This window comes from Pristiophorus japonicus, chromosome 8 (genome assembly GCF_044704955.1).
Source record: "Pristiophorus japonicus isolate sPriJap1 chromosome 8, sPriJap1.hap1, whole genome shotgun sequence".
NCBI classification, from domain to species: Eukaryota; Metazoa; Chordata; class Chondrichthyes; family Pristiophoridae; genus Pristiophorus; species Pristiophorus japonicus.
This window is the reverse complement of record NC_091984.1, coordinates 108,515,798-108,539,550: the sequence shown is the minus strand read 5'-3', so window position 1 is coordinate 108,539,550 and position 23,753 is coordinate 108,515,798. Positions and strand designations below refer to the sequence as shown.

At 43.9% G+C, this 23,753-nt stretch overlaps 1 protein-coding gene across 4 annotated transcripts in view; it reads left to right on the top strand.

The window, feature by feature from the left end:
- nr5a2 (nuclear receptor subfamily 5, group A, member 2) overlaps window positions 1-23,753 on the top strand; it is a 233,768-nt gene that overhangs the window by 148,367 nt on the left and 61,648 nt on the right. For all 4 annotated transcript variants that reach the window (XM_070887292.1, XM_070887289.1, XM_070887290.1 and 1 more), the window contains exon 7: window positions 11,463-11,610. In XM_070887292.1, the coding sequence (XP_070743393.1) occupies window positions 11,463-11,610 (148 nt within the window). The remainder of the gene's footprint in view (window positions 1-11,462; window positions 11,611-23,753) is intronic.

The following is a 23,753-nucleotide window of genomic DNA, read 5'->3' as shown; positions in this document are numbered from 1 at the left end:
TCCTCACCCACCCTATCTCTGTAACCTCCTCCAGACCCACATCTCCAAAGATGTCTGCGCTCCTCTAATTCTGCTCTCTTGAGCATCCCTGATTATAATCGCTCAAGTATTGGTGGCCATGCCTTCTGCTGCCTAGGCCCGAAGCTCTGGAATTCCCTGACAAAAACCTCTCCGCCTCTCTACCTCTCTTTCCTCCTTCAAGATGCTCCTTAAAACCTATCTCTTTGACCAAGCTTTTGGTCACCTGTGCTAATTTCTACTTATGCGGCTCGGTGTTAAATTTTTTTAAATCTCATAATACTCCTGTGAAGCGCCTTGGGACGTTTCACTACGTTAAAGGCGCTATATAAATACAAGTTGTTGTTGTTTCTATAGTATCGACCACAATGAGAAACACTAAGTAAATACAACTGATTCAACAAAAACAGAATTGATATTAGTAACTTCCAACTAAAGTTTTTGTACAATTATATGACTTTTTAGAATACACAGCAAGTTATAACAATAATAAATAAAACCAAAACCAAACCAAATTTAATTCACTGACTCTCACTCATAGGAACATAGGAACAGGAGTAGGCCATTTAGCCCCTCGAGCCTGTTCCACCATTCACTGAGATCACGGCTGATCTGCAATCTAACTCCACATACCCACCTTTGGCCGATATCCCTCAAAACCTTTGGTTAACAAAAATGTTTCAATCTCAGATTTAAAATTAATAATTGACCTTGCATCAATTGCTGTTACAAGCGGACATTAACTTTTCCACGCTCCAGTTTGTCTTTCTCTCTCTCTCCCTCCCCCACTTTGTGTCTCTCTCTCCCCAGTTTGCGTATCTCTCTCTCCCCAGTTTGTCTCTCTCTCTCTCTCTCTCTCTCTCTCTCTCCCCAGTTTGCCTCTCTCTCTCCCCAGTTTGTCTCTCTCTCTCTCTCCCCAGTTTGTCTGTCTCTCTCTCTCCCCAGTTTGCCTCTCTCTCTCTCTCTCTCTCCCCAGTTTGTCTCTCTCTCTCCCCAGTTTGTCTCTCTCTCTCTCTCCCCAGTTTGCCTCTCTCTCTCCCCAGTTTGCCTCTCTCTCTCTCTCTCTCTCCCCAGTTTGTCTCTCTCTCTCTCTCCCCAGTTTGTCTGTCTCTCTCTCTCCCCAGTTTGTCTCTCTCTCTCTCTCTCTCCCCAGTTTGCCTCTCTCTCTCTCTCTCCCCAGTTTGTCTCTCTCTCTCTCTCTCTCTCTCTCCCCCCAGTTTGTCTCTCTCTCTCTCTCCCCAGTTTGTCTCTCTCTCTCTCTCTCTCCCCAGTTTGTCTCTCTCTCTCTCCCCCCAGTTTGTCTCTCTCTCTCTCTCTCTCCCCAGTTTGTCTCTCTCTCTCCCCAGTTTGTCTCTCTCTCTCTCTCCCCAGTTTGCCTCTCTCTCTCTCTCTCTCCCTCCCCAGTTTGTCTCTCTCTCTCTCTCCCCAGTTTGTCTCTCTCTCTCTCTCCCCAGTTTGTCTCTCTCTCTCTCTCTCCCCAGTTTGCCTCTCTCTCTCTCTCCCCCCAGTTTGTCTCTCTCTCTCTCACTTTCCCAGTTTGTCTCTCTCCCCAGTTTGTTTATCTCTCTCTCTCTCCCAGTTTGTCTCGCTCTCCCCAGTTTGCCTCTCTCCCTCTCCCTCCCTCGCCCAGTTGTTCTCTCAGAGCTAATGGAGTTTCCAGGCAAGTTTCGTTGGCTCCAATGCCGCCATCCTCACAGCTGGCAATGAAATGGTGAGATACAGACAATGGGGGGTCCAGCAGGGCTCAGAGAACGCAGTTCAGTTGCAACCCAGGGTAGTGCTCATGTGCGACCCACATGTCCAGGATCACCAGCAGCAGCGCTTGGGAGACCAATCATTCACTCCGGGAGACTCCTGCCAAAAGCTGGAGGGTTGTGAATCTTAAAAGCGGGATTGCATATGTGTGATGCAAGCAGCTCTAATTGTGGTGTCAGGTACATTCCAGGCTTTAGTCACACCATTAGTGGGGAGAATTCGAGCCATGTGGGCTGAAATTGTACTTTGAAGTATTGATAACAAACACATTAAGGTGTCTGTGAATTCCTTTCTCTGTACTTTAATGAAGACATTAACCTAATTGTGATTTAAAAAAAATGCAATGCCTATAGCATCTGATTATTCCAACGCACTCCTGGCTGGCCTTCAACATTCTACCCTACGTAAACTAGAGGTGATCCAAAACTTGGCTGCCCATGTCCTAACTTGCACCAAGTCCCGCTCAACCATCACCCCGTGCTCGCTGATCTACATTGGCTCCCGGTTAAGCAATGCCTCGATTTCAAAATTCTCATCCTTGTTTTCAAATCTCTCCATGGCCTCGCCCCTCCCTATCTCTATACTCTCCTTCAGCTCCACAACCCCGCTGAGATGTCTGCGCTCCTCTAATGCTGCCCTCTTGAGAATCCCTGATTATAATCGCTCAACCATTAGTTGTCGTGTCTTCTGTTGCCGAGGCCCCAAGCTCTGGAACTCCCTGCCTAAACCTCTCTGCCTCTCTACCTGTCATTCCTCCTTCAAAGTGCTCTTAAAACATACTCTTGGACCAAGCTGCCCTAATTTCGCCTTATGTGGCTCAGTGTCAAATTTTTTTGTCTCATAATACTCCTGTGAAGCGTCTTGGGACATTTTAAAAGAAAGACAGACTTGCATTTATATGGCACCTTTCACGATCACCGGACGTCTCAAAGCGCTTTACTTTGGGGGTCAGGGGGTATGGAGAGAAGGCAGGGGTGGGGTACTGAGGTTGCATGATCAGCCATGGTCATATTGAATGGCGGTACAGGCTCGAAGGGCCGAATGGCCTGCTCCTGCTCCTATTTTCTATGTTTCTATGTTTATAGCCAATAAGTACTTTTGGAATGTAGTCACTGTTGTAGGCGCTATATAAATACAAGTTGATGTTGATATAAAGTCACAGTTTACTTCCTTTGTAATATAGCTAACATGCAAAATGCATTTTCTGGGACATTTCATTAACATTGGTTAGATTTATAGAGCACTTTCAATGTAGGTAAATGACCCAAGTGTTCATAGAGGCATATTTCAAAAGAATGGATCCTGTCCCACAGAAGGAGACGTTAGGAGGAGTGACCAAAAGCTTGGTTGAAGAGGTGGGTTTTAAGGAGGGGTGTGACTAAAGCCTGGGAGTGTAACTGACACCACAATCAGAGCTGCTTCCATTACACACATGCAATCCCGCTTTTAGGATTCCCAACCCTCCAGCTTTTGGCGGGAATCTTCCGGAGTGAGCGATTGGTCTCCCGAGCGCTGCTGCTGGAGAAATGTGGTTCACACATGTGCATTACCCTGGCCGCCGTGAGTTCCAACTAAACTACATTCTATAAGCCCTGCTGGCCCTGAATTCCAGAGCCTGAGGCCGAGACAGCTGAAGGCACAGCCACCAAATGTGGAGCAAAGGGTTGGGGGGGACGGGATGCAGAAAAGGCCAGAGATGGAGGAGGATTCAGGGAGGATTGTGGTGCTGTTGGAGTGACAGAGATAAACAGAGAAGAGGCCAAGAAAAACATTAAATGCGATGGTGAGAATTTGAAGTTTGAGGTGTTGGAGAACCAGGAGCAAGGACACGGGTGATAGGTGAGCAGTCGTTGGTGCGGGATAGGATATGGGTAGCAGAGTTTTGGATGAGCTGATTTTTACAAAGGGTGGAGGATGGGAGGCTGCCCAGAGAGCATTTGAGACAATGCTTCTATTATAATAACAATATAGGGGAGAAGCTTTTGTGCTACAATAACTATCATCATCATAGGCAGTCCCTCGGAATCGAGGAAGACTTGCTTCCACTCCTGAAGTGAGTTCTTTGGTGGCTAAACAGTCCAATACGAGAGCCACAGGTTCTGTCACAGATGGGGCAGATAGTCGTTGAGGGAAGGGGTGGGTGGGACTGGTTTGCCTCACGCTCTTTCTGCTGCCTGCGCTTGATTTCTGCATGCTCTTGGCGTTGAGACTCGAGGTGCTCAGCGCCCTCTCAGATGCACCTCCTCCACTTAGGGCGGTCTTGGCCCAGGGATTCCCAGGTGTCAGTAGGGATTATCATGGAGGCTTTGAGGGTGTCCTTGTAACGTTTACGCTGCCCCCCTTTGGCTTGTTTGCCGTGAAGGAGCTCCGAGTAGAGCGCTTGTTTTGGGAGTCTCGTGTCTGGCATGCGAACTATGTGGCCTGCCCAGCGGAGCTGATCGACTGTGGTCAGTGCTTCAATGCTGGGGATGTTGACCTGGTTGAGGACACTGATGTTGGTGCACCTGTCCCCTCAGGGGATTTGTAGGTAACAACAGTGGACAATTACGTACACGTAAGAAATGAAGTGTTTATCCAGTGCAGAATTGTTATTTAGTTTTTATACCCTTTTGCTAAATAACAAATGTTCAAATATGCAGGACCAGTGTCTTTTTAAAAGTGCGGTGCTTCGTAAAATCATTAGTCCCTTCTGGGGTTACAGTTTAACTGTTACAAAAGGGATTTCCAAAATCAGTCTGTTTTATACATTTTTCTTCCTACACTGATCGCTCATGTATTGTGAACTGATGTGTGCTTTGGCTCTTCAGCCCTGGGGTCTCGCTGATCACAAAGCTCAGGGGGCAGGGAGTAGAGCTCAATTGTAGGAGTACACAAATCACACGATATTGAGACCTACTGTGACATTTCATCCAGTGTGAACATAAAAATACACACAAGCACCGTTCTATAGATTTGCCTCGTGTGCAGAAAAACGTATTGCATTCAAGTCGTATTTCTTTATAAGCAGTCCCCCAATCCTGCAGTGGTTATTTTGAACAAAAACGTACAAGTCATTCCCCTGTGCCTCCAGAGCATAAAATACCAGCTATCAAAGTGTGACTTGCGCACTATTCTTTAAGGTAATTAAAGGGCACTGCAGCTTAAATTACTGACCGTGAGTAGCATGCTCTTTTGTTACTTAATCAATAGTTCTTGAGGAAGTTCTCTGCATCACTGGTGCTAATTTTTCTACAGGCTTTTGTTTGTTAGCTGGTCTGCACATAACACCACAGGTTTGATATATTGTGTGCGACAAGGAAAAGCAGCCAAAGGCTAAATAAAAAGAATAGCAATTTTTTGTCTTGTCGCATTATCTACTTGCAGAACGTTATTAGTGTTTTGATTGGTATCATAACAGCAGGCTATTTATAATGAAGGCTTAATGCTTTGATGCTTTTTCAGAAAAGCCTAAAGGATTTTAAAAGCTTTGAAGTTTCACTGTAAGGTGTCACAGGACTACAGCTTAAACTCGCTGTTTTCAGCTCGATTAAGTTTTTGGGATTTAAAAAAAAATGATAACAAATAAAAGTCAACACAGTTTTAAATTTGACTTGTAATTAAAATGTGCATTAAGGGGTTTTTTCCCCCTACCACAACGCACATACTTTAATTCAATCACTTTACATGACCGCTAATCGCCGATACATTGTATATCAATGAGTTAGCAAAGATTGAACATTTTGGGAAATGGTGTGGTTCATTCAGCAAGGAATAGGCAGCTTCCATTTTAAAAAGCCAAGATTCTGAGGGACTTCAGATGCCTCAGTGGGCAACCTCACCACACAGTGTAGTATTAAACCATGTACACTAAACTCCCAGTTTTGACCCTTGACCTCTGCTGATAGCTGATATCAGCCATGATGGTAGGGGGGAGAGGCACAAGAATTGGTATAGGCAATTCGATGACAGAATGGTTAAAAACAGACTATCAATATCAATCCCAATTTCTATCCAATAACCCGCTGCACAACTTTTGTGCGTGTGACAGAGAGAAAGACTGAGAATGTGTGGATGTGCAAGATGTTGGGTGAAGATAGGGTTGGGTTTGGCTGTGATGGGCCTCGCCACCTGTGAGTAACCCAATTTTAAATGACTGAAAATGACAAAAAAAACTATTCAGAACAGTTTACCAGTTACATTGGTGTACAGTAGTCAGTTTCTTAGTAAGTTCAAAAAAATATGTAAAAGCTTTTAAAAGGTGCCTATTAGTGTCCTTGCGCCTAAATAAAAGCTTAATTTTAAAAGGCTCCTCGAAGGGCCGCAAACGGGCGCAATCAGCAGTAACTCACCATGGTGATTAATATGATCTGGGGGTGGGGCCAGCGTAATGTTTTTTAAACCAGCGCAAAAGATTGTGGAAACTTAATTTGCACTGGACGTAACTTGTGCTAGAAATTCCTCCATATCTTGCACCAATTTGCCCGATTTTGGGCGAATTACCAGCGTAGCCGAGCAGTAACCCCAGGCCCTGGAATTTATTTTCTGAGCCTACTCTAACCACTTCCATTATCAACAACAATGTGTATTTATATAGCACCTTTAACATAGTAAAATATCCCAAGGCACTTCACAGGAGTGTTATAAGGCAAAAAAATAAATTTGACACCGAGCCACATAAGAAGAAATTACGGCAGATGACCAAAAGCTTGGTCAAAGAGGTCGGTTTTAAGGAGCGTCTGAAAGGAGAAAGAGAGGTGGAGAGGTGGAGAGATTTAAGGAGGGAGTTCCAGAGCTTAGAGCCCAAGCAGCTGAAGGCACGGCCACCGATAGTTGAGCGATTATAATCAGGGATGCTCAAGAGGGCAGAATTAGAGGAACGCAGACATCTCTTGGGAATGTGAGGCTGGAGGAGATTACTGAGATAGGGAGGGGAGGGGCGATTTGTAAACAAGGATGAGAATTTTGAAATTGAGTTGTTGCTTAACTGGGAGCCAATGTCGGTCAGCGAGCACAGGGGTGATGGATGAACGGGACTTGATGCGAGTTAGGACACGGACGGCTGAGTTTTGGATGACCTCAAGTTTATGTAGGGTAGAATTTGGCAGGCCAGCCAGGATTGCGTTGGAGTAGTCAAGTCTGGAGGTAACAAAGGCATGGTAAGGGTTTCAGCAGCAGATGAGCTGAGGCAAGAGCAGAGACGGGCGATGTTACAGAGGTGGAAATAGGTAGTTTAGTTATGCTATGGATATATGGCTGGAAGCTAATTTCAGGGTCAAATATGATACCTAGGTTGCGAACAGTCTGGTTCAGCCACAGACAGACACTAGGGAGAGGGATGGAGTCGGTGGCTAGGGAACGCAGTCTGTGGAAACACATATCTGAAAAATGATCTGGAGGCACTCTGAAATAATTCCTTAATCCTTTAGAGTAGAGAAACCGCTCCTTGCACAAAAGAAACCGCTTCTGATCTTTCCTATCTCAACACATTTACACATCTGTTCTGGACTGGAATCACACTTTGCATGTAAATGTACATATGAGGTGGTGGATGGCTAAATCCTCTAGTAAACATTTGGCTCATCTTTCCAAACTTTTCCAATGATTCCCCATAATTGTGAGCATTGTTACTCTAAACATAGAAGTTTAAAAAAGCTTGATGTAGCAAAGATAAACTTAAAAGTTAGCCCACTTAAGCTAACAATTTACTCTTCAAAACCAATATTTGGATCAAATAGCCAATCCACTTTTTCTCTTATGAGCCTTTCGAATTCTGAGGAAATTGATGCAGTGGAAAGTCCGACTCACTCCTAGCTGCATAGCGAAAATGCCAAATGTAAACTCACCACAGCATCCTCATTAGGGCTATTAGATCATTTGAGTTGTGCTGCTGTGTGTACAACAGACAAGCAGATACTTGTGTAGCTCTAAAGTTGTCCAAATCTGATTTCTTTGCTGCCAGACGGGCCTTTGAGTTAGCAGCAAGTTACAGTTCTTCCCCTAGTTTTCCCTGAGTAAGCCTCCCTCTGCCAACAATTAATGCTCGATTTACATTCATGCTGGGGAACAGCAACGGCCAGCTCTTTGTTGTCTGCCAGATTACAAGTGTTGCATTTCTCCGGTATTTGCATACTTTGATTAATGAACATCTGGTGTTGCACCGTCATTGGGGAAAAGCTCGATGCCAAACAGTTCATTATCTTCTATTATTTTACACTCTATTAAAATGACAGGCTTCAACAAGCACCTCCCGACCAAGTTAGTTTATTAGGAAGAGCATGTTCATATAACATTGCTCTCCCATTGCTACTGTTTCAAGTATTTCCAACTGATGTTAATATAACATCTTGTTTGTTGTGTAGCAGTGAACATTGTACTTTAAAAAATAGAACGTACACAGGCCATGTAGAACCTGTTTCCAAAGTTTTGTAGTATGATATAAGTATGATCTTACCAAGAACACTACACACCAGAGGGTATGTGTATAGGTGAGGAGCTCTGCAAGTATCTGCAGCTCTCTGCCAGTAACATCATTCAGTGTGAAGTAGGACACCAGCAGAATGGACTCATTGCCGTGTTGAGTTTTTCAGGTGTACAGATTTCCCAGTGAAGTTTTTAAAAAAGAATTTCAATGGTCAGCCCCATTGATCGGTTTGTCCCACAACAGAATGTGGTGGGAAGCTCTGGAGCCACAAGGATCGGCTGTTTATAAGTTGAAGCCTAAAGGCCCATCTGCGATTCCCAGGCCTGTGATAATCTTGTTGATCCCAGTGAGAGGGGCAGCAATGGGTGCTGCAATTAGCCGCAGCCGCTATCAGCCAAGGTTCCCGCTGCTGCGTGAATATGCATGTCGTGTGGATGTTGGGTGAGGACAGGATCAAGCTCTTTCATAGTTGAATACTCTGTTGGCACATAGGAACAAGGGAGTATAGGAGCTTAGTAACAGGAGTAGGCCTTTCAGCCCCTCGAGCTTGCTCCGCCATTCAATGAGATCATGGCTGATCTGTGATCTAACTCCATTTACCCGCCTTTGACCCATATCCCTGAATAACTTTGATTAACAGAAAGCTATCAATCTCTGATTTAAAATTAACAATTGATCTAGCATCAATTGCCATTTGCGGAAAAGAGTTCCAAACTTCTACCACCCTTTGTGTGTAGAAATGTTTCCTAATTTCACTCCTGAAAGGTCTGGCTCCAATATTTAGACTATGCCCCCTAGTCCTAGACTCCGCAACCAGCAGAAATAGTTCCTCTCTATCTACCCTGTCTGTTCCCCTTCATATCTTGAAAACTTCAATCAGATCACCCCTTAACTGTCTAAATTCCAGGGAATACAAGTCTAGTTTGTGTAATCTCTCCTCGTAACTGAACCCTTGAAGTCCAGGTATCATTCTGACATTGGACGATGGTGTAGGATGAGTGATATTAGATCAGTCGCCCATTGTATATCTCTCCTGATTGAAGACAATGGAAATTAAAATCGGGGAAGATGTACAAGGGGTGGCTGATCCGATATTGTCCGCTTTATATTATCGCCCAAAGTCAAACGTACCCCTACTCTGTCTGTCTCACTCATCAAGAATGTACCTGATGGCATTTTATGGTTAACTCCTGGAGGTCTGAATTCTTATATATCTTACTTGGTGTTATTGGTAGGTTGCTGGCCAACACAGTGATTCAGCATAAACCTCCAATGCGCAGAAAGACCAAAACACTGCTGTTGTCCTTCCTCGAACCTCAATAATCACGCGTTAAAAACAATACCGAAAGGAGTTGCATCTTGTTTCAATTTTTCATATTGTTTGAAATTTCCCCCTCATGTTTCAAGTGATTTGATTCGCTACTGCTCCTGATCTCGCTAGACCATGCAGAAACTGCCAAGGGGATGTGCAGGCAAATCGCTCTCCGGCCTGAGCCAAGGCCACTCTCCACCCAGCTGCTAAAGGGGTGCCTGTGAGTGGCTTGGATTAATTTCCTTTTCCCCCTTGCCTGCATCACCCACACAAACGCGGAAAAAATATCTGCTGACAATGTAGCCTAAACTGGAAATGTTCACGGTGTGTGGTGAATTTTCTGGCTCCAATATGCTTCCTACGACAGAGTGCATCTGTACATCAACATCTTGCACTGTCCCATCTTGCCACATACTTATTTTGTTCAAACTGTTATCCATCCTTTACACACCAAGGAAATTAACATCGAATACATATTTTACAGCATAGAAAAAGGCCATTTTGCTCAACAGGTCTATGCCGGTGTTTGTATTGCACTCAAGCCTCCTCCCACCTTACTTCATCTAATCCTGTCAATATATCCTTCTATTTCTTTCCCCCTCATATGCTTACCTAGCTAACCCCTTAAATACATCTATGCTATTTGCCTCAACCATGTGGCAGTGAGTTTCACATTCTAATCTTTGGTTAGTTATTATCACCTTTTCATACTGAATCAATCTAATTGTATTATTAAAAGTCCTTGTGTCTGTGTGATGCAGTGTGTAGAGTCCCTTAAACCAATCAGATATCAGAACCAGAGGTCAAGATCACTTTGACCAATCACCTGAGCGGCACACTGAGCATTGCCCACCAGCAGACCAGTGTTCCCGCTGATAGATTCTATCAAAGATGGAGGCTGGGAATCATTGTGACACTGGTTCATACTTAATACACCCACATTGCAAACAGGGGGTCAGAGTGAGCAACACCACAGGAGATCCCCCAGAGTTACTTGTAAATGAATCAAGCACTAAGCTCACTCTGTCTTGACACATGCAGCTAGCATCATTAACATACTTTTCGACACAATTAAATTGATGTAATTTGATTGACACCTTTGGGTGCTAGTTTCACTGACATAATTATTTATACTGATCCATTGTAAGAAAAAGAGCTGGTCTGCATCTAAAATTCTCCAGGCTTGCAGTTAAAACTAAAGATTCTACTCATCATATTTACCCAATAAAAAATTCCAGTCTGCCTCATTTTTAATTGCAAATCCTGCTCCAGGGACTGGCTCGCTTGCTTAAGAGGCAGCAATGTTCCATTCACCACTGAACATACTGCAGTCAATTATGGTAATGAATTGTCAATAAATATAAAAATTTAATATAGTCGGCTCGGAGTGAGTGGCAGATATGGACTTGCCTCACAGACAAATCTGCTACTGCTGCAAATATTAAGTGCACCTGAAAGAGCTGCTGGCAGGCGGACAAGTCTATAAGGACCTACAGCACAGCTCAGGGAATTAAAGAGCCCCGTGGACAGGTCCCACGTGATGGTATCTCACTGTGCACTTTGAGGCGTCATCTACCTGAACACTGTAAAATACTTCACAACTAAGATCAAAGATCTAAATTCAAAATAAATAAGTAAAAAGTAGTTCAGAATTCTTCACAGTGAACATCATTTCCTAATGAGGTTCTCCTTTAACAAGTACGGCGTACTTGATGCCTGATTGCTAGGATTAAATAAGGGTTGTGGGAAACCATCACACTGCATGGAATGGCTTTGGTTTTTATCCTTTATTAATTTGTTCTCCCTTGTTAAACAACAAAGCTCACGAGTAAGCACTTAGCTCAGAGGTTAAACCACATTTTATTTTCGATGTGGTCACATCTGAAGTTGAAGTAGAGAAAATAAAAATCACCCTCGGAATAAAATTGACATAATGAATTATAAATTTTAATGATCAATTTTTTTTTTCTTTTCCAGGTGGATTTCTCTGTGATCGCCTCACAGGCCGGGAGCACTCTCAATAATCTCATGAGTCACGCTCAGGAGCTTGTAGTGAAACTTCGCTCGTTACAGCTTGACCAGCGAGAGTTTGTGTGCCTCAAGTTCCTTGTGCTCTTCAGTCTAGGTAAGTGCCTCGTTCTTTTATCTTTCAACCTAATGTCATTGCACTCGACCAGTTAGCTGGACTCCCTGAACTAAAACAGGTAGACAAGCTGTCTCGCAGGTTAAAACTTTATGGGCAGTTATGGCGGCAGCTACACTGTTAATCCTAGAGGTTGGAAAAAGATACAGGGCAACACAGACTCACATTAACAGTCATCTATAGAATCTGCTTGGTGGAACTCTGTGAAGAAAACGTGGGATAATCGAACATGATTGAGGACTGGGAATTTAAAGCTCTCATTATTTTTCAATAGGAATGAGAACTGACCCTGGATACTCCATTGAGATATAATAGAATTTATTAGTGGAAATATGAATGTCAACCGCTTTTTTCCCCACTGATTCCTCAACACATCTTTGGTATCTAGAGAATAGCAGCTACCTGTGAGTTGTTAACAGGCTGCAATCTTACTGAGTGGATAAGATGATGTTATATGAATGAACCCAAGTCAGTTATAACCACCATTCGAACCCCAAAGAGAAAAATTTCTGCCATGTGTTTTTAAATGTGAAATACACATGTGCACACACACATTCAAGGTAGCGGATCCACTGTCCATTTTACATCCAGCCTCATTTTCATTCCCATTGAACTGACAGAAATGAAAACCAGCCAGTGTGTAAAACAATCGACTAATCCATTGCCGCCCATTTCCCGTCCGAGGATAAAAGTGAAAATTCACCACGCAACACACACACTCCCCACATGCAATGATTGGTGGACAGTATTGTTCTCTTTACAGTCCCGTCTTTCGATGGCAATGGGTATTATGATAGCCATTGATGCCAAGGATAATATTTCCAGTTGATGATATCCTCAATGGGCAATTCATTGTGATGACACCAATGCAAGTTTATCAAGTGATTATCTGCAGTGGTGTCATCAAATTCATCACCTACAAAATAACAAAGTCAGTATATGTACATTTAAATATACATACCATTATAAGTGTATAAATCTATATCATTTATAGACTTAAAAATGTTGCTTCCTCCACTATGCAGGACATCAGATTTTGCTAGGCAGCACAGTGGTTTCAGTTCCCCTTCCCCAACAAAGGGGGAGATTTTGAGACCTCCCACTTGGTGGATAGGGGACGGTAGCACCTTGAAAGTACAACCCCAGCCCCCACCATGGCGATCGCTATGTTGCTGGAGTCCTCGGAATATGTGGCCAAAACGGCTCCTGAAACAAGTGCACACCTAGTTTTAAATATTTCAATAGAGATCTTATGATGTCCATAAGACCCTGAGCCATTTTAGGACTCAACTGGGTGGAGCGTGCAGCATTCCATCCCTGTACCAGCTGACAGTCCAGCCGAAGAAGAGCCCAAGGGTAAGTACTTGCTGGGCCAGGAGGTGCAGGAGTGTTCAGCTCAAGAATCAACAAATGATTTGAAAAGAAACAGGTTGTTGGGAAGGACCTATATAAAGGGGCTCCTCCATTCTCCCTGAATCACTGACCAGAGCTTCCTTTCACTGATCCTGGTACTGCTTCATCCTTTTCCTCCAGCGATCTCTTCCAATTGTTACCACCTCCCTCCAATCCCTGATCTATTTTGCACACTGATCTTGCAATCTATCTCTTTTTAAAAAAATTATCAGCTCTATAATGAACTCAATAAACGATTTGAAGAGAAAGAGAATACAAACTGTTGCTCAGTTCCCCCTGAGTGGCTGAACAGTGTGCCCCTCGTTCTAGCAGCACCTCAATTATCTGCCAATTTCCATTATCCATCAGAATGCCCTCTCCATGAAGGTGGACACTCAAATTTGAACCAGTGCCAATTGCACTTTGGCTGTTGGTACTCTGGAATCTGCCCTATTTACATTGTGGCTTTAAGAGCACTAGTGCAAGTGGAGAAACACCTGTCTGGACACACATTGCTGGATTTCGTTACCTGGTTGGGAAACTTTTCCCCCTGTTGAGGTGGTCCTTATGGGGCAGCAATGCAGAAAATTGTTCCTTCATTTTTGTGGGCTGCTTGGCTGGTTCAGAGATTGAGAGACGTGGAACCTAAACACTCTGGATACTGTTCTCCCACACTTATCCAGTGAGCATTTCAATCACAGTGAGCAGCATGGCAAATGTCCATAAAGATGGATGTTGGGTGAGAATAAGATCATGAGCATTTTTGTAGAGGATCCAATAAGCATGAAAGGACCTTTAGGAACCAGGCAGGGGAGGCCCCCACTCGATTTATCACAGTAGTGTTATGGTGCACATGACTGAGACAGCTGATTGAGATACTTCCACAATCAACAACAGCAAACTAAATTTTCAGACTTCTCTGAAGGGAGAGAAATAGAATTATCAGTCATGGCAAGCTGCCCACATCAATCAATTACTCAGTCCATCACAGATTCTGAACCATTAACAGTGACATTTGTGCAGATTTAGTTCAGTCTTTCCCGCAGACAAACTATCCATTAGGATGAATATTTACTTGGGAGACAGACTGACTCACTGGCTTAGTACATTGTCCCTTCAAGTCTGGGAACAATGTTTGCCTCGAGCTCAGAATAATAAGCTTAAAGTCTGCTCACTCAGCTATCTATACAGGCTGTATGTGAAAAGGGTTTGAGCATCTCAACCCAGTTCCCTGTGAGCAAGGACATGGGGAGCCATCGGACAAATTGTCATAAAATTGGAAATCCCACTCACAGATTGGCTGGTGGAGGAAACAGATATTGACCAGCAAGGCAGTAGAAGGTCCTTTACTGAAGCTCAAGGTCAAGCAAATGTTTGAAGCAGCACTCTGCATCTAGTCTTGCTATAGATGTTCTTAGAGAGTTTGATGCTGAGACTGAGGGGGAAACTCCATTGCACAGCACCGCAACCCATCACTTTCAGAAGGTAAAAATGTATTCAGTGACAAATTATATAGTAAATTTTCAAATGAACTGAAAGGTTTAGGGACCAAAATTGCCCCTTTTTGCACCCAGTTGGGGCTGCCGGTAGGCGCTAACGGGGCACAATTGTCTTTTTGGGCGGCGGTGGCACCTGGGCAAAATTGCCCCCAAGATTTTGGGGGTGACTTGGAGTTTGCACTGTGCCCTATGATTTGTGCCCCAGGCCCGGGGAACACCCAGTGATCACGTCATCGCCGTGTACGCCGCCCCCTCACTGCCCCATGCGGAAAATCGCCCCGCGGGACGCGAGGCTGGCGCAGGCTGACCCCCCCCAGGGTGCCCCTTAAAGGGGAGGCCACGTGTGTCCTGGACTGCCATTTATTTTGTCGGACGACATTTCCGTTGGCCCGACAATGGCGGTCCTTGTCTCGCCCGGGCCGCCATCATGTAGCCTGGCACTCCTCTTTGCGTGCCGGACCACTGGCCCGGTCGAGATTGTCCCTGGTGGCCCAGTGGTGGCCACCAAAGGGTCATGCAGAGTCCGCAGCGGCCCTCCCCTTTAAATGAAGGGGAGGGGCATTGTGGCACGTTAGCGCTATGCAAAGCAGATGCGTAGCGCTGACTTGTTCAGCACGGTGCTGGCCTCAGTACCACGCTGATGCCTCAGGAGTGCCCCTGGAGACAGGGCTCCACCTCGTTTGAGGGCTGCAAAGGGTCAATTCCTCACCGTGGGCGGGACTTCCGCCCCGGGCATTAACTGACCCAGGCCTGGAAGGCTACCACTCCGGACGGACCGTGGGGCAATTTCGGCCCCTTAAAGACCTAATCCAGAAAGCCTTTTCACTACCCATTCATCATCCACACTGAGAGTGAAGCAGATAAGAGAAATGACTAGGTATTGATCCTCTCTGTATAGAGATTCTTTACTTAATCAAATATTTAGGTGGAATACTGATGTACATCTAGCATATGAGCAATGTAAAATGAGGTTTCAGCATTTCATCAACACCTGTTGCATGTATTAACTTGGATCGGGCAAAAAATTGCCTAAGAGCAGAATAGGGTGCGTATGCATTATTATAAGAAACAAAAGCACAAGGTGCTAACATATGTCATCATATTCTAGGCACCAGTATCTGCGGAGTGCAGTCTGCAGTCAGCAAACATGAGCTTCTACCCAATTTACAAAGGAACTCTGTGTGTGGGCTTGCACGCATATACGGAGTGTTGAAGTTTTACTCCATCCAGTAAGATGTCCAAGTGGTATGAGAATACCTTCTTGAGGTCTCAAACTTTGTAACTCACTGTCATTATCAATGTAAATCCAAAACTAATTTCCATCATAAGCAGCCATGTATACACACCATTATATATACAAGCATTGCATGTACAAGTGTTACGTACCAGTGAACTCTACCATGATACCTATATTACACCACAATCATATTACATAGACTCTTCCATTAAAAGTCTGTTTAACAGTGGTTTATAAAGGTAAAGATTGAGATGTTACAGAATAGCAAGTAGAATTTTAGAATCCTGTAATAGTCATAGAAGACTCCAGAGCTGGCAACCACACATGAGTAAATGTTTTCAAGCCCTTTGGCACAGTTTAAGTTTCACATACCAACTAGTCTATGCCAGTGTTTATATGCCACTCGAGCCTCCTTTCCTCCCATCTTTCCTCATCTAACCTCGTCAGTATAATCCTCTATTCCCTTCTCCCTCATATGCTTATCTAACCGCCCTTTAAATGCTTCTATACTATTCGCTTCAACCACTCCCTGTGGTAGCGAGTTCCACATTCTCAGCACTGTCTGGGTAAAGAAGTTTCTTCTGAATTCCCTATTTGATGTCTTGGTGACTATCTTATATTGATGGCTTCTAGTTTTGCTCTTGACAGCATCATATATCCAGCTTCTTGTGAGGTGTTACAAACTAAACCTGAGAGCTGGAGGAAAAGGATGAACCTTTATTTTGTTAATGTTAATACTATATCAGGTTTGAAAGAAATTGATGAAATGCTATGAGTGACATAAAAGAACGTGGCCTCTGCATATCACATTAGAACTGTTTGATCCTCTTTTGCGCTGGTCATTGTCAACTTCGACAGAATTAAGCAAGCCTCATTTCCACTGAAATAAGCTGGAAGGAAACTTGCCTGGCATGTGCTTAGAGGCTTAGCAAACGAGTAGAGAGGTACGTTTTTTTTCAGGGATAATTCCCCCTCTCTTCCTCGGTATCCTATTCTAGAACAAATATATCCAGGAAGCTGAAACATTGAATTCACTGAGGTTAAGCACGGAATTGTAAAACTGGAGGAGGTAAGTCATTGAACAAGGTTCTGAATATCATCTGCCATGGTGAAAAGTTGGACTGTCCACCAGCATCAATTTGGAGAGAGCTGTGACAGAGTGAGCTTTCATTCGATGGGTAGCAGGATGACTAAAGCACAGTAATTCATGTAATTCAGGTAAAGTGACTTTTTCATGGACTGGTCAATGATTGGTCACAGGCCGATGCACACACCTGACAGGCTATGCATGTGCAGGATGAATGCCTTAAGTTTTAAAGGTCATTTGCTCTTGCTCTGAATGATAAATGTTTATGTCAGAAGCTCAGCGTTCTCTGCCATATTATTGATGGTACAGATTTACCTCTTAACAAGACTGCTTATAGTAAAGGCATTGATTTTAGTTTATCATCTGCATTGTAAATATGTGTGGGGGGTGGGAGGAATGCCAGTGCATAAACTGTATGCTTTTCATCATTTGGTCTGATTGTGGTATATGTAATGTTTGTATTCAGATGCTGCATTACTATGAAGGATTAACTGTTCCACAATAAGCAAGTTAAATAAATTTAACCATAAGACCACTGTTGTGCTCAGAGACTATAACTATGTCATTAACCGTGGCCTTTGTCTGCTTACTTTCTATATTTAACCAGTTATAAAGCTTTCGTCGGCTATGTCAGAATCTGCTATAAGGCTTATGGCATCCATTTAACAGGAAGCATCCCAATAAGCATCTGAGGTGTGAAGCTATATAGAATTACATAGAATTTTACAGCACAGAAACAGGCCATTCGGCCCAGTAGGTCTATGCTGGCGTTTATATTCCATACCAACCACCTCTCACCTTACTTTATCTAATCCCATCAACATATCCTTCCATTCCTCCCTCCCTCATGTATTTATCTAGCTTTCCCTTAACTGCATCTAAGCTATTCACCTCAACTACTCCATGTGGCAGAGAATTCAACATTCTCACCACTCTCTGAGTAAAGAGGTTTCTCCTGAAATCCTTATTGAATTTATTAGTGACTATATTATATTTTTGGCCCCTAATTTTGGTCTCTGCCACAAGTGTGGTATTTGAAGTGTCAAAGTATCAGTAAGTCAGTCACAGATTTGCTGCTGCATTAAGCATATTTTAAAGCTAAGAGCAAGAAATAGAAACAGTTATGTCTTGATTGCAACTACCATGGAAACCATGCTGAAGAGACCACATTCACTTGTGAATTCTAGTCTGATTCACCAAAATTGAATCTTTTTTGATATATTTTGTTTTCTGTGTCATTAAGTTAGGCTTTCACAAACAGAAGGTCCATAAAGTTTAGGTCTCAGATTTTTTTTGTAATATCAGCATGCCTTCTGGATGTCTGATACTCAACATTTAAATTATATTAATTAAGGATTTAATGCTATTGGGTGATGTTTTCCTGATACGAGGCAATATTTCTTTCAAAATGTGCTGTTTATGTTTCAAAAACATATCCTATTCTTTACCTACCAGAGTATTCCTTCTCCTTTCCCTCAAACCTCTGGTTAACATAGTTCAATAGATGCAGCCAGACTGCAACTGGTTATAAATTATTTAGATGCAGCTTGTACTATTTTGCAGTTGTGACTCACACTGCAGATATTTATATAAATGTAGGACAGTGGATTGCCAGAACTCTCAGTTTCTCCAGAGCTTTTACAAAAATTAACCTTTAATGGAAAGCAGTTTATAATCACTGATATTTAACTCCAGTTGATATCCTGTGGATTTTGACAACATGTTACTGACAGATCGTGTCTTTAGCAAGGGTGAGGTAACTTCTTTGAATAACTGAGTGGTTTTGCATAATATGGTCTCTGAGGAAGATGGAAATGTTTCATAGGTGATATGTATAGTGCAGAGCATATTTAATGACTGATTTTAGCATTCGTCAGCTCAATCTAAAATTGTGATGATCTGTTAGAAAGAAAGAAAAGAACGTCTTGCATTTATATAGTGCCTTTCACGACCTTAACACTTTACAGCCAGTGAGGTACTTTTGAGGTGTAGCCACTGTTGTAATATAGGAACCATTGCTGCATAAGTTATTATAGAAAGAGAAGCCTAGGAATTGGTGTTGGTGTAAAGCTTTGGCGTTACTGGCTAGTTAAAAGTCATTTTGCCGTTACATATCTGTGAGGAAATTACAGTAGTGCTCCTCAGTTTGTGCTGCCTGCACCATCCGTTAACTTTATTATGTGTATTAATTCCAGGATTGTTGCTCGTTAAGAGGGAGCAGGTTAGTGTTGTGGTAGGACAATGTCCATGACATTCAAGTCTTCATAGATCGCACAAGCAATGCACTCATTCTGTGTTACAGCTGAGGTTACAGGTTCTTTCATGTCAGGAGGGATTTTTAGCAGTTGCACTGTTTGTACAGACAAAAAGTTCACAGCATGGGTAGAGGTTCAGTGTTCCCTTGCTATTGGATTGAATGGAGGAGAAGCAGATAAAAGCTGCCAAAGATGTCAGATGGCACCAGAGGCGTACTGACTGCACCCTTTGCTATGCCACTCATTGCATCTACAGGCCCGGGCACGGAAATGATTGGAGAGCACTATTTCGGAATGCTTCGGTTTAGCAGGGAGGCAGTTATTGAGCTGGGTCATGTTCATCAGGAAAACCCGCAGATAATGTCAAACATAAGGATAGCACTGCTGGTGACCTATCAGGAGCTAGAGGCATAGTGAGATATGATTTGCTTTATTATTAATACAGTCTGTAAACATTCTGCAGGCCTATTTCTTCATTCATTTTACTACATGTTTGTGTCTTAATTGATCAGGGGTTGGGTGTGGTGTTGTACAGTGGGGAGGATTGCGGAGGGATCCTGAATGTTATTGGTGTCCAGAGACCCAAGGATTCTTAATGTGACTATTGGACTTCTCTGCACTTCTAGCCAACCCTTGCAGGGTATTTTGCATGAAATCAAGTGAAGTACAGGTACAACGTCCCGAATCTGGCATTCCGAAAAGCAGAATTGTCCAAAAAAACTGACATTTTTGAGGCGGCCAAGGTGGTGACATCGGGTGGTGAGGGACGAGGAAACCGATAAAACCTGCAGCGGTGGGGGGGGGGGGGCGGTGGTGGGCAGTGAGAATTGGTGGGTGGGGAAGAGCGGCGGGAATCGGCGGGCGCCAATAAGCGGAGGATCGGCAGGCGGCGAGGAGCGGCAACAGCGAGGTCCGAAATCCAGCAAAATCCGAAAACCAGCACGGTCTCGGTCCCAAGGTTACGGGATTTCAGACGATGTACCTATAGTACTCAGAAAATCTAGTTGCTGGAGTAAAGCCACTTTATGGTTTCTGACCCAGCCAACTTCCAGTTATAAGTCACTGTTTGTGTTTGTTTCATGCTGCAGGAGGGCCATGCATGGCAAGGTGAGCTGTTTCTCTCATGGCAGAACCTTGCTGGATAATCTTCTATGAGCTCTTAAATTGTTTAATCTGTTCTGAGGGTACACTAAGTACTCAGCATAGAGTACTTAGCACTTTAACCTTACCGTGACAGATTTCTTCAGATCATTCATCTTTTTCCCAACCTGTATCTAAATAAGAACATAAGAAATAGGAGCAAGAGTAGGCCATACAGCCCCTCCAGCCTGCTCCGCCATTTAATACAATCATGGCTGATCCGATCATGGACTCAGGTCCACTTCCCCGCCCGTTCTCCATAACCACTTATTCCCTTATCGTTTAAGAAACTGTCTATTTCTGTCTTAAATTTATTCAGTGTCCCAGCTTCCACAGCTCTCTGAGGCAATGAATTCCACAGATCCACAACCCTCTGAGAGAAGAAATTTCTCCTCATCTCAGTTTTAAATGGACGGCCCCTTATTCTAAGATTATGCCCTATAGTTCTAGTCTCCCCTATCAATGGAAACATCCTCTCTGCATCCACCTTGTCAAGCCCCCTAATAATCTTATATGTTTCACAGAAACATAGAAACATAGAAAATAGGTGCAGGTGTAGGCCATTCGGCCCTTCGAGCCTGCACCACCATTCAATAAGATCATGGCTGATCATTCCCTCAGTACCCCTTTCCTGCTTTCTCTCCATACCCCTTGACCCCCTTAGCCGTAAGGGCCATATCTAACTCCCTCTTGAATATATCCAATGAACTGGCATCAACAACTCTCTGCGGCAGGGAATTCCACAGGTTAACAACTCTGAGTGAAGAAGTTTCTCATCATCTCAGTCCTAAATGGCCTACCCCTTATCCTAAGACTATGTCCCCTGGTTCTGGACTTCCCCAACATCGGGAACATTCTTCCCGCATTTAACCTATCGAGTCCCGTCAGAATCTTATACGTTTCTATGAGATCCACCCTCATCCTTCTAAACTCCAGTAAATAAAGGCCCAGTTGATCCAGTCTCTCCTCAGACTGGTGAATCTTCGCTGCATTCCCTCAATAACAAGAACGTCCTTCCTCAGATTAGGAGACCAAAACTGAACACAATATTCCAGGTGAGGCCTCACTAAGGCCCTGTACAACTGCAATAAGACCTCCCTGCTCCTATACTAGTATGAGACGTGAATTGGCTAGAATAGACTGGCAAATGATACTTAAAGGGTTAATGGTGGATAGGCAATGGCAAACATTTAATGATCACATGGATGAACTTCAAGAATTGTACATCCCTGTCTGGAGTAAAAATAAAACGGGGAAGGTGGCTCAACCGTGGCTAACAAGGTCAATTAAGGATAGTGTTAAATCCAAGAAAGAGGCATATAAATTGGCCAGAAAAAGCAGCAAGCCTGAGGACTGGGAGAAATTTAGAATCCAGCAGAGGAGGACAAAGTGTTTAATTACAAGGGGGAAAATAGAGTATGAGAGGAAACTTGCTGGGAACATAAAAACTGACTGCAAAAGCTTCTATAGATATGTGAAGAGGAAAAGATTAGTGAAGACAAACGTAGGTCCTTTGCAGTCAGATTCAGGTGAATTTATAATGGAGAACAAAGAAATGGCAGACCAGTTGAACAAATACTTTGGTTCTGTCTTCACGAAAGAAGACACAAATAACCTTCCGGAAATACTAGGGGACCGAGGGTCTAGTGAGAAGGAGGAACTGAAGTAAATCCTGATTAGGCAGGAAATTGTGTTAGGGAAATTGATGGGATTGAAGACCGATAAATCCCCAGGGCCTGATAGTCTGCATCCCAGAGTACTTAAGGAAGTGACCCTAGAAATAGTGGATGCATTGGTGATCATTTTCCAACAGTCTATCGACTCTGGATCAGTTCCTTTGGACTGGAGAGTAGCTAATATAACACCACTTTTTAAAAAAGGAGGGAGAGAGAAAACGGGTAATTATAGACCGGTTAGCCTGACATCAGTAGTGGGGAAAATGTTGGAATCAATTATTAAGAATGAAATAGCAGAGCATTTGGAAAGCAGTGACAGGATCAGTCCAAGTCAGCATGGATTTATGAATGGGAAATCATGCTTGACAAATATTCAAGAGGGAGTTAGATATGTCCTTTATGGCTAAAGGGATCAAGGGGTATGGAGAGAAAGCAAGAAAAGGGTACTGAGGTGAATGATCAGCCATGATCTTATTGAATGGTGGTGCAGGCTCGAAGGGCCTACTCCTGCACACATTTTTGTCATGTAATCAACCAGCATTGTAACCCATGTATAATCTCACCTAAGTTGTACACTGTGAGAACAATGACCACGAGTTGGGAGACACTCCTAACCTGGGCCTTCAGGTACAAAAGGGGAAGCTCCACCCACCTTCATCACTTTGAGTGCTAAGGAATAAAGGACAGGTCACAGACTAACCTTCTCTCAAGCATGGGCCTCGTGTGCATTTATACTGTATAGTAAGGACCTATCAATGGCGACGAGAAACTGGGATTTATACCACGCGAGCATGGCCACTAGCAGAACAGACGAGAGGTACTGTGTTAAGGAATGGTTGGGACAGAGATTCAACATTGTTAAAGCAGCACACAGTTCTCCAGGCAGACAGGGGCAATCGGGCATGCCCCAACATGTAGTCGAACCCAGAGGGGGAGTTCGACAGAGACAATAGCAAGCTGAACGGCGATTCACGCCATTGCAAGGGACAATGCGGCCAGTAATGGGGCCATCAACACCTGTTAATGATGCACTCAAGGAAAATAACAGGGGCAATCAGGGACGATCGACTGGCAAGGGACCTTTTGTTTCCAACAACAGCTCATGTTGGAGGTGTGGAGGCACACACTCAGCCGGAGTTTGCAGAGATGAGCAAAATACCTGCAGAAATTGCAGAAATGAACGCTGGGGGAAAACGCATGAAGCTGAAGTTCAGCGAGTTCACGTATAAAGTTCATACACCAGGACGCCACCGATAATGATGAAAGTGCTCCTCAATGGCATCCCAGTATCAATGGAGCTAGATACGGGGCCCAGCCAGTCCCTGATGGGTATCAAACAGTTCGAAAAGTTGTGGGCATCCACGGCCAGGAGGCCAAAATTATCGCCGATTGACGCACAGCTACGGACTTACACAAAGCAGATCATTCCGGTGCTAGGCAGCACCACGGTAGTCGTGACCCACAAAGATTCGGAGAACAGGTTGCCACTCTGGATTGTCCCAGGGAACGGTCCCACACTACTGGGGAGGAGTTGGCTTGCTGTAATGAACTGGAAATGGGGCGATGTCAATGCAATTTCCTCTGTGGAGCGAGTATCATGCTCACAGATCCTGAACAAATTTGACTCATTATTTCAACCCGGCATCAGCACTTTCATGGGGGCCAAGGTCGTGATTCACATAAACCCGGACGCCAGGCCAGTACACCACAAGGCCAGAGTGGTGCCGTACATGATGCGGGAAAAGATAGAATGGGGAACTGGACCGCCTGCTGAGGGAAGGCATCATCTCGCCAGTCGAATTCAGTGACTGGGCGAGTCCGATTGTGCCGGTGCTCAAG